Source organism: Bos grunniens, chromosome X, assembly GCF_055505025.1.
Source record: "Bos grunniens cultivar Pamir isolate PY7600 chromosome X, Bosgru_T2T1.0, whole genome shotgun sequence".
NCBI lineage: Eukaryota > Metazoa > Chordata > Mammalia > Artiodactyla > Bovidae > Bos > Bos grunniens.
Window position 1 is genome coordinate 43729414 of NC_141194.1, and position 13637 is coordinate 43743050.

Consider the following 13637-nt stretch of genomic DNA (forward strand, 5'->3'; position numbering starts at 1 on the left):
CCATCTACTTGCCATGGAGAGATGGGACCAGATGCCATGATCTTAGTTTTCTGAATGTTGACTTAAGCCAACTTTTTCACTCTTCTCTTTTGCTTTCATCAGGGGACTCTTTAGTTCTTCACTTTCTGCCAAAAGGCTGGTATCATCTGCATATCTGAGGTTATTGATATTTCTCCTGGCAATCTTGATTCCAGCTTGTGCTTCATCTAATCCATCATTTTGCATGATGTACTCTGCATATAAGTTAAATAAGCAGGGTGACAATATACAGTTTTGATGTACTCCTTTCCCCATGTGGAACCAATCTGTTGTTTTGTGTCCGGTTCAAACCATTGGTTCTTGACTTGCATATAGATTTCTCACAAGGCAGGTAAGGTGATCTGGTATTCCCATCTCTTTAAGAATTTTCCAGTTTGTTGTGATCCACACAGTCAAAGGCTTTAGCGTAGTCAGTGAAGCAGAAGTTGATGTTTTTCTGAAATTCTCTTGCTTTTTCTATGATTCAAAGGATGTTGGCAGTTTGATCTGACTCCTCTGCCTTTTGGTCTAATCTACCTATCATTTGATCCCAGTTCCCTACATTTGGGATTTTGCTAGCCAACACTGCTTCTTTCATTTGTACTTTCTTTTTATTTAATGAGTATTTGCTGACTATATGTAAGGTTCTGGGTTAGGCACTGAGAGTGTTTATATATATATATATATATACACACACACACACATACATATATATATATATATTTATACACGTACACACACACACGGCATAGTTCCTGTCTTGAAGTAAAAGATAATGCGTAAAATAAACAGATTGAAAGAAACACAACAGATCCACTCAGTACTTTCCAGCCCCACGGAGTCAGCGCAATCTATGTATTCTGGGAGGCAGATGTTTTGTGTGAAGGGTAAAGATCTGGATGCAGGGAGAAGATAGAAGTATAGCATCTAAAGCCAATTTAAGACCAAACTCTTGGACCATTAGAAAGGTTCTTCACTTCATCCATTAAATAGTACCATGTCTCCTTTGGTCCAACACAGTCATGTTTTCCTCAAACGAGGGAATAAATCTCTTTTCCTCAGTAGAGCACCAGGCAAAATATTTAACTTTCGTGGAGAGGCCCTGTTACACTAACTCTGAAATCTTACTCAGCATGATAAGCTGCTTACATTGTGAGAAGCTTAGAGGAAATCCAACTGTCTAGAGGTGGTAAATTCATACTCACTTTAGACATCTTCACCTCCTCCTGCTCTCATTTTCTGCCTAACACCTACCTCCTTTGCCCTCCCTCCTGACTTCCCTACTGTGTATTTGCACAAGTTGAAATATGTATATTGTAGTGAGAGCTTGGAGTCCTAACCACTGGACCACCAAGGAATTCTCTGAAATGTATATATTGTATGATACAACTCTACTGTGTGTGTGTTTGTGTGTATGTGCTGAAACAGTTGATGGTACATTCTGGCTTGAGCACAATGTGTGTGATGAGTAGTAGAAAGTTCTTAGTGGTAAATCACGTATTGTATGCCAGACTTAAGTTTTTTCTGTTGGAGAGCTTTGAGTAAGTTTTTACCTAATAAGATCTAGTTTGAGTTTCATAAAGATGTTTCTGGTAGTTAAATGGAATTAGCTTCTGGCTGATAATATACAATTCTGGGTTCTAAATGGTTTAGTAATAATGTTAGTTAGTAAACTGAGCTTGATCCTTAGTCAGGCACTGAGCAAAATGGTTCCCAGTCTGTATTTCAGCTGTGCCTCTCTGTATCCCATGGTCATGGTTAGAGCCAAGATTTAAGCCCATATCTGTCTTACATAAAAACTACTTGCATGTATCTGTGACATGGAGCTTCATTTTGAAACAGTAACAGGTTTGAAGAACCAGTGAAATAGTTGTATAGAAGCTGGTTTATCAGAAGCCGTAGGAAATGCAGGATTCCAGAGAGCCAAGTCAGGACTGACTAGGAGGTCTTCTAGCTAGTGGTTTGAAATGGTCTTGAGAGGAAGGGGAGGGGTGGAGTTGGGGACAGAACTTGGGGAAATACTTCTATTTAAGAAAAGCAAATAGGAGAACTAGGTAAAGGTTGGAAGGGAACACAGAGAATGTATTGTTACAGAAATAGAGAGGGAGTCTTTTCCCACAAGCTCAGTTTCACAGTAAAACTGTATCTACATCACTGCTTTGCTCTTCAAATCTAGTATTCTGCCAGCAAACAAAGTAGTACTTGCACTGGCTTGTGAGCTATACCAATTTTTAAGAAATGGTTCTCCCTTATAATTCCTTCCCTCTATTTTGAGTCATTTTCTTCATCTCTTTCCTGTTCACTCCACCGTCCACAGTATTTTGCCTTTCTACCTCAATATGCTCCTGTCACTTCTCTTGCTGAGGCCACCAGCAACAACAAACTATTCTACACATACAAAGGTGCAGATACAAACTTTCTTTCAAATCCCCATTTGTACCTTGTATCTGACCCACACTTCCCTTGTCAGCCATTTCTCCATTTTATTTAGATGTGTGCTTGAATTTTCTACTTATTTTTACCACTAGGTATCTTAAGCCATCTTTACTATGAACTGCAATTTTCACACCCACCTTTCTCCTCCTCTGAATTATCTTTCAGTAAAGTATTGATTCATTGTACGTTTGATGATATGAATTGTAGGCTGTTTTCAAAGAAAAAATATCTGCTAGATGTAAGAAGTGAATGGAAAAGATTTGCAAAGATGTTCTTTCTTAACTTTCTCCTTGTGTTACTGCTTTTAATTCTTAAATAGTGTGAACTTACAATGTGTGATTTTTAGGTTTTCATGGTTAAATAGTAAGTCTGCCCAACCATAAAGAATCTAAGCAAAATTTACCTGTGCCTTCGTATACACTCACTCACTCAGCTCTACCCAGTTCTTTTCATCTTTTATTTATTTAATCTATAAACTGAGTTGGAACTCAGGTATCATGCTAGGTGACAGAAGGATCTGATCACTTCTCAGACTGCTTAAAATAATGGGAATAGTCAAAATGTTAAAAATACATGATCTTTGGTTTAATGATGGAGATACTGTTTTAAAATAAAAACCATAGGAGAGCACAGAGGAAGGCACTTCTTAGAGAGGGGAACATTTTAGAAAAGGCTTCATGGAAGTAGTACTACAGCTCCATAGTCCTTTATCCCAAACCCCTTAGACCAAATACGTTTTGATATTCTGAATTCTTTGGATTTAGAAAGATAATACAGTGTGTTTATTTTACCCTTCCACCAGTTTATGGCAGTATGCTGGAATCAAATACATTAATATTTCTACAGTAAAACAAATAGTTACTCTGATGAGCTAAGTAAAAACTCTAAAAAGCCCCAGGTCAAGTTTCAACGCCAGTGAGTTTATGAAAAATTTATGAAAAAATTGTGGGATTATAAAAAATTATGAACTGTATTTGCACCAAGTGATTAATAATGGGACGTGATGTTCTCTTCTGTTGTCACCTGCTAATCCTTTGTTATCATTTTGAACATGAATTACCTGTAGTTATTTTTTAAAGTCAGTACCATTCTTCTTTTTTCTTTATACTTTTAAATTCAAGTTGAGTCTTTTGGAGCCTTGCAATTTCATAAAGTCATTCATCTGAGTAAGTCATTTAGTAAATCTCAAAATTTCTACATCCTAGCTGTGTTTCTAAAATACAGTCATCTTCATACTCTCCTTCACATTCTTCCAGATGTCTCCTACATTGGCATGAGTCAGAGGAATACTCATTATCTTGATTACTTCTTTCATTTTATACTGCATTGAACTTGACTTGAAAAGTTCATAGCCTAACTCCTTAGGAACATTTCAGTGGAAGCTTAGTGCATTAACATCTCTCTTGGTTTCCTTCCACTGTTTTAATGAACATAAACTTTTTTCCACATACCCCATATACTGCAAGCAAGCTTAGTTTCCCCTTCTTTAGACTAAACTTTGAAATGTCTCTCAGGATTAAGCCCTACTGGATCATTTATATCAGCTAAAGAGTATAGATTTAAAATTCTGTTGCTAAACATGTCAAGTAGACTTAACATTGACAGCAGCTGCTAATGAGAAGCCTTTAGAATTTTTAATCTTTTTAATAATCAAATTTGCATGTTAGATCACTTGCCAGCAAGATAAGTACTCAGTGGAGGGCAGAAGATTTAGAGGCATATTAGAAGGTATTTGTTATATTTCATATAAGATGGAAGACAAAGTACAGAAGGTAAAATAGATGTGTTGATTAATTGAGTGGTGGAGGTGAGAGGGGAATCAGGATTTCTGGGGTTTTGGCTTGGGCCATGCAGTGAGATATTTATTCTTGTTGATGAAACTGGGAGTAAAGGAAGAAAAGAATAAATGGGTTAGATGTGGGAAGTGATGATTACCAGCTTGGCTGGCTCTAGGCAGGTAGAACTCTAATTCCTTTTACGATGTTTGAGTGGAAATCTTTTTAATGTAGCCACCAGATGGATATATGGTTCTGTTATTTAGAAAAGGAGTCTGAGATACACATTTGAATCTCTTAGCTGGCTGTGTATCTTCTTAGCTGGCTGATAGGTAATCCCTGCTAAGGTGTTAGCTGTTGAGTTTTCTGAACCATTAGCTATCCTTAAAGTAGACCAGTGCCCACACAAAGAAGTGCATTAAGAAAGACAATAAAAGCAAAGCTACTGAACTCTTCCTTCAGTTCACTGAATTATGACTGTCTTTCCATGTTAATATATCTTATTATCCTCTAAAATATATTAGGGACATATATATTAGGATATATAAAATATATCTAGACAAACACCTTTTAAATGATCTGTTTTATGTTCTTTAAGGTATAACTATTATACTTTCAGTTGGCATTCATTGCACAATTTTTTCAAATTAAAAAAATAGACTTTAAATAATTATTTTAGCACAACTGAAAATTTTCACTTAAGTTCAAATGTTGATCACTAACTTCTAGGCACTAATCTAAGCATGTATATAACATATGTACTCATAATAGTACATGGTTAGATGTGCCCTCTTTACATTTGAGGAGACTGAGACTTTATGTGTAGAGCTGGGGTATGAACCCAGGCAGTCTAGCTCCAGAATCTATGCTCTTTCATAGGAGCTCTTTCTGTGGCTTTTTCTCTGTGATCTTTTATGGCTCTGATTATAAAAACATGGTGATTTGCTGAAAATTATTGTTAACAGATTTTAGACATTGTTTCTAATGAAGTAAGAGGTTCAATTGGTTCTTACTTGCCTAATCCTAAGAATCACTTGAGACCCTTATTAAAATTCATTTCTAGACTCTGTTCCTAATAAGTAAATTCAAAGCTCTGTGAAGAACCCTGGGAATCTCTTTCACAGTGATCTAGATGAATTCTATGATCCAGACAAGTTAGGGACACCCTAGTCTAGATTTGATCTCTTTTAGAACTAATAATATTTTTGTTTCCCCTTTTTTTCCCACACATATTATAGATTATTATCCTATCTACCCTGTTATCTATATAATATATACTTTATCACTAGCACTGAGTTTTTGAGTATAAATTAAAGCAAACTGTTATCTTTTTCCTTTGATTCCCATGTTTCAGTGAATATATGAGGTGTTCTACATTTCTACAGTCATAGCTTATTGGCCTAATAACTGAGTAAGTGGTATCGCCACATAGCATAGATTCTAGTGCTGTTGTCCTTGGGTTATATTTAACCATACAGTGTTTTGTGATAACATTGAGCAAACAAAATCTAAAAAATCCAAAAGCTCTCCATTCTCATGGTTAACACATACTTGCTTTCATGCTTGTTTTTTTCTGAGATTTTAAAATTCTTAAGATACTCATTTCTTCATTGACTGAGACCTTGATTTTCAGCCATGTGGTTGGTTTAAATGAAACTGTTAGATGATTTCCTGACATTTAGATACTCCCTGCTGTCTAGGTGAATCTAACCTCTGGAGTGACACGTGGCAAGTTTTGAGGGCTTACCTTTTGGCTCACTTTGCCTACGTGGCTCTTTCAGTAAGACAGATTGGGCAAGGCAAGGTACTTCTTGGTATACTTTTAAAAGTTATATATCATCTACTTCTTAGTGGCAGAGATTGTTACCATAAAGACTTTAGAAGTGCCATACCAAGTTAAACCATGCTGCTGCTTATCTCCACACCAATATTTGAAAACGTACTTTGAAAACCTTAGATTACCCCCAAAATGTCAGAGTAATCCCAGTGTTTTCTTAACTTTAACATAATCTAATACCACTCTGGCTTCACTCCTTTATTCTCCTAGTCCAGAAACCTCATCCCAAGATTAAAGTCATAAGAACCGTTGTTTCGTCCCTAAATAATCCCCACACTACCTTTGCTCATGGAATTCCTTTTGCCTGGAAGGTGCCTTCCTCCCACTTCTCCTTCCTGTCTCATCTAAATTGGCAACTTGTTGTTTTTTTTTAATTGGCAACTTCTTTATGAAAACTTTTGAGAGTTCTACCTCCCTCTCCTTTTAGCATCCATGACATACTAAGTCTGTCTGTCTTTTGCCTAATGTATTGATTTATGAATATACTGTGTATAATCATTTGTCCTCATTGTCTTCAGTTTTTTTATTGTAATATTTCAAGTATATTTTCATTTCTATCGCCTACGGCAAGCCATTTTCTAAAATTCCATCCCACTTTAGGTTTCATTTTTGCCCAATGGGTTTTTGGTTGGATTATGTTCTTCTCTATAACCTCAAATACATCCAGCCCTCAGTCAGCCTCTTGTGATTTTCTTCCAAGCCAAATCTGCCTTTAATAGCCCCTGCTTTTTGTGTAATCTTTTATTCAAACAACTAAAAACATTAGTCCTAAAACCGGATTGATCCTGACTGATCTTGCAAAGTCAAAGGGAAGTTTGATTCCCAACTTCCCTAGCTCCTGAAATGCTAAAATTTCTGACCCCATCCCTAAAATGCATTTGAAACAGCATCTTTTATCTTCTTTAACTTTTTGCTAGTGACTTATTATTTTGCTTTTTGACAGATTGAATTTTTTTATTGAAATATAGTTGATTTGCAGTGTTGTGTTAATTTCTGCCATATAGCAAAGTGGTTTAGTTATATATATGTAGTTAGCCATACCTTTCAGCATGTGAGATCTTAGTTCCCCAACCTGGGATCAGACCCGCGCCTCCTGCATTGGAAGCATGGAGTCTTAACCACTGAACCTCCAGGGAAGTTCCAGTTACACACATGTATACTTTCTTTCTTGCAGTCTTTTTCCATTATGATTTATCTCAAGATATTGAATAGAGTTAACTGTGCTATACGTAGGACCTCGTCATTTATCCATTCTATATGTAATAGTTTACATCTGCTAACTCCAAAATCCCAGTCCATCCCTTCCCAATTCCCCTCCCCCTCCCCCTTTAGCAGTCACAAATCTGTTCACCATGTCTGAATCTGTTTCATAGATAGGTTCAACAAATTGAATTCTTAATTGCTATGCAATAAACTTATAATTCCATAAAACTAAAATGAGGAAACTGCAACCCTGATTTTATTTGACTTTTACTTTTTAGCTCCTCAATACACTCAAACATTGTCTTCATATAAAATCAGTCTGGGATTATTCAAAGCAGAACAGATTACTGTTAAGTCAAATTTTGACTGTTATATGTGTATCTTTCCTAGGATCTTTTCCTTAAATCTCTTTATTTTCTATTTATTTTCCCCTGCCCTTCAGTTAAATCAGATTCCTTCTTGAGGACCTGCTCTTTGCTGTGGACTCCAGAAGAGCCTCTGTCTCCCTCAATTCTTCTATTCCAACCACTACCTTTTGAAAATGGGAAGGAACAAAAAATTTTACTGTTCAGTAAAAAACATAAGGGCAAAGGGGAAACCGCAATTTGGTTATTCATTGTCAAATCAGATTAATAGATCTGTTGGTTTTCTTAGATTCCTGTATCTCACAAAATAAAAATTCTGGAGCTGTGATTTCAGAAGCAAAATACTGTTGGCATAGGACTTATTCTTAGCAGCCTTAGCTCTAACCCTTTATTACTTGCAGAAGAGTCATATATTACCTTTTTTTCTAAATGAAACTATTATAAATTATTAACTGCATAAATTATAAACTTCAATCTGCCTGCCAAAGTAGTAGCATTGGAACCAAAAGTTCATTTGCTGAGTAAAGAGTGGAGTAAGTCTCCACAGAACCGAGGCTCTGTATTTGTGGAGGGAGAACTGTGCTGATTGAGAACCTCATCTTCAAAAGAGAAGGGTGGGGGCGTGGGTAAGAAGATGTGAAAGGAGACCAGAAAGACAATAATACAGTGTAAGATAGTGAGGGGAAACTTGAGACTTTTTGCTTTTACAAACCCCTAGCACAATAGGGCTTCCCAGGTGGCTCAATGATAAAGAATCCACCCATCAAAGGCAGGAGACACAAGTTTGATCCCTGGGTCCTAAAGATCCCCTGGAGAAGGAAATAGCAACCCACTATTCTTGCCTGGGAAATCCCATGGACAGAGGAGCCTGGCGAGCTACAGTCTTAGGGTCTCAAAGAGTCAGACATAACTGAGCAACTAAACAACAACAGTCCAACAACTTAAAAATAGCTTTATAGTATCAGCTTCTCAAGGTCCTAGTGCCCTAGTTTCCTTATTTGTAGAGTGGAGATAATAGTGCCTCCTGCACCAGCCTCAAATGGTATAATCTTAAATGGTATAATATGTGCCAAGTATCTAATATCATGCTCCCTGTCTGGTTCTTATTTTTAATTACTTATTCATTTTTATTGTATTATTTTTGTTTATTTTCCCATTTGGGATCCTAGTGGAGTCTATAATATAATCTCCAAAGGTATCTGCCAAGTTGTGGGCGTTGTTTTCCTGTGAAAAAGACCTTATTGTGAAGCCCTGCTTTAAAAACTTATTGTTAGATCAGTGTCTTCAGAGATGAAGTGTATGGGACACAGGGAGGGAAAAACGGAGGAGCAGGTACTGTTTAAGAACTAGCAGCAAAGCCTGAGTTTATATGCCCTCTGTTTTTGCCATGTTATAAATTTTTACTTGCTTCTCTCCTAGCATAGCTACACACACATACACACACACACACACACACAACCCTTAGCTTTGACTTGCAACCGTAGTCTTAAAGCATTATTTTGTTTATAAATAAGTTAAACACCCAAGAATTGCAATTCAAAATGCTATAATTTATCATACTTTAAATATTAGTGGTTCCATAGTCATATATTTATTGAGCATCTACTACATGTTTGGCACTGTCCTAAGCACTGAGTAGACTATGCATAAAACAGATAAGACCTTTACTTTCAAACAGCATTCAGTTGCTAAACCCATTTCCTTTTCTGTAGGGTGTTTTCATTGTCTCCAAATTTTAGAGCTTAAAAAGTGCCATACAGATCATCTAGTCTAACTTCTCTATTCAAATGAAGAACATGAGCCTCTAAGATCCACAGGAGAGTAAGAGAACTTAGCAAACAACTCCAAGTAATGATAGCAAACTATAGGAAAATCAAAAATTGTGAGAATTTACTGTATCGTTAGCTTGAGTTTAGAAAACGTGTAAATTATAAGGAAAGTTCAGTTGTGTTAATATGAATGAAAGACTTCACGGTATTCAAGGCAAAATCAGGGAATTTAGTGTCTTCTTCAACACTACAGTGAAACCATTTTTGTATTGTGTGGTGACTATTATCCATAAATACTTTTTTGCTTATATATCAAAAGTTTCAGAAGCAACCATATTAGTGATGCTGTTTATAAGTGTCTAGGTAGTGTTGATAGAAATAATGTGCTTTCCTACTTTACTTAAAATCACAGAATTCACATCTGGGATTCAGACCCCTATTTCAAGGATGAGACATTGACTCCCAAAGAGGTTAATTGACTTGCCCAAATAAGAGCCCAAATTAGCAAGTTATATTTAAACAAGGGGTCAGGTTATTATATTTTTATATTCAGATGCCAGTTATTCTCAACTGTAAATGATCTAATAATTGTCATTATCAGACCTGCTAAGCATTAGTCTTATTTTTTAAATTGGAGAATATCTGAAAAATTGATGAAATAAAAATGAAGTTACAGATATTAGAACAGAATCTCTTGCCATTACTTCTGTTGATACATCTTTCATGCTGAAAATATTCAACATTCAGTTGCTGGTCACAAATAACTTTCCCCCACACTCTAGGTATTGTCTTCTGAGAACTCTGAAGCAGTGTCAGACATTGAGGGAAGCTCTCATTGCTGCAGGAAAAGAGATTATATGGCATGGGCGAACAAAAGAAGAACCAGCACATTACTGTAGCATTTGTGAGGTAAATAATTGTTCTTATTCAGTTGTTTTATAAACCTCTTACCTCTCCTGTTTGGGTTTCTCTTTAGTTATTTTTTTAATGTACTTTTATGTAATGCATTTTACTGAAATTGACATTGTGTTCCATGTTGTTATTTAACTATTATATTAAACTTTATTCTGGTGAAATGCCATTTCACTAACTGTGAATTAACTGAATTAACCCTAAAAGTATTTACTAGAATCATTTATCTGGTAGATAACAGTTGGCCCTCCCTATCCACAGGTTCCTATCTGTGGATTCAACCAACCGCAGATCGAAAATATTCGGGGGTTGGGGAGATATTCCAGAAAGTTCCAAAGAGCATGACTTAAACTTGCCATACACCAACAGCTATTTTGTTTTATGTATTATAGGCAATATAGAGATGATTTAGGTATAGAGGAGGATGTGCGTAGGTTATATGCAGTTAGTATGCCATTTTTTGTAAGGGACTTGAGCATCCTTAGATTTTGGTACCCATGGAGGGTCCTGGAACCAATCCTCATGGATACTGAGGGACAGCTGTGTTTAACAGATGATAAGTGTCAAGTTAAATCTTGAAATTTTAAACTGGGAACACTCCAGGTGTAGACAGATGCCAGTAAACTGGATATAGTTCAGTACAGTTTCAGGCAGATCATTGTTCAGTTCTCTCTGGTACAATTCACAGTACGTTGGTCAGTCTTCTCCTGTGGCCAAGGCTTGCAGGAGATGCAGAAACAAAGATGTGGTACCTGCTCTAAAGGAGCTTACATCCTACTTAGGGAAGACAAATTATAAACAGTTCTATTGTATATGAGACTATGGTGAATGCAAAGTTGGTCTCACTGTTAAGAAAACATGAAGAGGAGAAAATGACCTGAGTTTTCCCTTCTAGTATTCGCATGAGTTCACCAAAGTATTAACATTTGAGTCCATCCTCTAAGGATGAATATGATTTTAGGCAACTAAAGATTAATTTATGGCAAAAACCACTACAATATTGTAAAGTAATTAGCCTCCAATTAAAATAAATAAAAAAAAAATAAAAATAAAGCAAATTTTCCTTTCCAATAAAATAAATAAAAGTAGAATGAATGTTTTTATGAGCTGTAGGAACAGCAATGGAAATGGAATGGTTTCTTCAGAAAAGGGTAAATAGTTCAGTGTGACTAGAACACAGACTATGTAAATTCCATTTATGAGTTTGCTTGGTAGGAAGTTTGCAGAGCATTTTGAATGATTTTAAAGGAGTTTGATACTTAACTCTGAGATCATTGAAGCCATCAAAAGTTTTTGAGCAAGTACACAAGTTGGGTAAGTATTTCAGAGAGAAAAGTGATTGGAGAGGATGGAGATAAGAAGCTATTGCAGTGGTGTTAAGGGTTGTCATCCTAAGGCTTAAACTAGAACCTGGCAGTGGGAATATTGAAGGAGAGGAATTAAAAAGATATTTCAAGGTAAAATTCACAAGACAACTCATTAAATAGCAGAAGTGAGAGACGAGTTGAAGAATGTTCACAAATTTTCCAACTCCGATTATGAGGTTTATGTTATTTGTTATTGCTCATTGATAGTAATGAAAAACATGGTTAACCCTTGGATTTTAATAACATAATTTCAAAGAAGAGATGAAGTCATGAGAATTTTCTTTCATTGAATATATTAGCCAGGGATATTAATGATCCATTCCAAACCTTGAAATTGTGTAATTTTGACGTTGATTTTTATTTGAGATGATTGAATCCATCAAGTTTGTTTTGAGGTTTGGCTAAGCATTAAGCTCTGTGATAAGCTCTGGAGTTTCAGTGATGAATAAAACATAGTCTTCATCTTTGAGGAGCTCAGTCTATTGGGAAAGACAAGTATCCATACACAGTGCTATCATTGAGAAGTAGAAGGAAATTAAGGATCACTTTCATCTGATTGTATACTGATGTTTTGAATTTAAAACAAATAAATGGGCTAACCTTGATCAAACTTTTGAATTAGGCTTTTTGCCAGTGGTTTTAATGAGTACATCATTCCCCTGGGTCACTCCCCTAAAGATGCAATCCCACCTATGTCTTTGGGTCTGGTACAAAACAAACCCAGTCTATTAAAAATTCTTAAACACAGCTATGTTTGTCTTAGTACCCACTCTTAATCAGTAATCACTGTCCACAACTCCTTGTAAAATAGAACTCTATATAGTAAAGTAGTACAATAAAATAAATACTACTGTATCTATTGAATGCTTTTTCTCTTGTATGAACTAGGTGGAGGTTTTTAATCTGCTTTTTGTCACTAATGAGAGCAATTCTCGAAAGACCTACATAGTACATTGCCAAGATTGTGCAAGAAAAACAAGTGGAAACCTGGAAAATTTTGTGGTGCTAGAACAGTACAAAATGGAGGACCTGATGCAAGTCTATGACCAATTTACATTAGTAAGTGAAACCAACATGTGAGTACATAGTTAGCTGGATAGGGAAGCACCAGGATTTGTTCTGCCACCTGATGAGTAGGAGGTAATGAAATATTTAAATTTTCCTTTGACTCATTAGATATTTCATGAGGAAATACTCATATTCCCTCCCTCCTCCACTTCCAGGTATTTATTTCTATGAAATTGGCATATTTTATTTTTACTTTTCTTCCTGGGTGAGACCAGCCCTAAATAATGTCACAGTAACTACATTTTAAAATCTTTGTGTACTTTTAGAACATTGCCACATCCTTTGTGTCATTTGATCTCAGTTGATAAAATGTTTGTGTACATAGGTTATTAGTGTCCACAAAATGAGTCAGTATGTATGCTTTTAAATAACTTCTGCTTTTAGAGCTAATTGTATTTATTTAAAACCTTGTCCTTGCCAGAAGTAGTAACTTTACAGGAATATTCAGTGGAGCTTAACTTCCTGGTATGTTGAATAACCTTATGAAATTCAAATACCTTTATAAATTGCACACAGTTTTAAATTTTAAACAGCAGATGCTTAGGGGAAAGCATTTTACTCTAGCACATCAATAGTTTTATGAATAAGAAATAGACATAATTTATGAATTGTTGAATTCCTTCAATACTTTTTCTCTTACATATGTGGTCAGAAACTGAATTTTTGAAGTTTAGCTTCTGGTATTTTCATTTGAATAGTCTTCAAGATTGCTTGAAGAAGATGAAAATTACCTGTTAAATAAATTATTATCTAGTTGAATTAGGTTCTGAAGCAAGTCACCAAGGAAGTCATAGTTGATTTGTTATATTATTTTTTACAAGCCACCTTTTAATTTTTAAGCAATTTCAAAAAATGGTCAACCTAATAACATTTTAAGAGTTTTTGAC

At 35.7% G+C, this 13637-nt stretch overlaps 1 protein-coding gene across 9 annotated transcripts in view; it reads left to right on the top strand.

The window, feature by feature from the left end:
• KDM6A (lysine demethylase 6A) overlaps positions 1-13637 on the top strand; it is a 179975-nt gene that overhangs the window by 165214 nt on the left and 1124 nt on the right. For all 9 annotated transcript variants that reach the window (XR_015158464.1, XR_015158465.1, XM_086386701.1 and 6 more), the window contains 2 exons: positions 10186-10312; positions 12571-12741. Coding sequence is in view for 7 of the 9 variants with exons in the window: in XM_086386701.1 (XP_086242827.1) it covers positions 10186-10312; positions 12571-12741 (298 nt within the window). In the remaining 2 variants the exon portion in view is untranslated. The remainder of the gene's footprint in view (positions 1-10185; positions 10313-12570; positions 12742-13637) is intronic.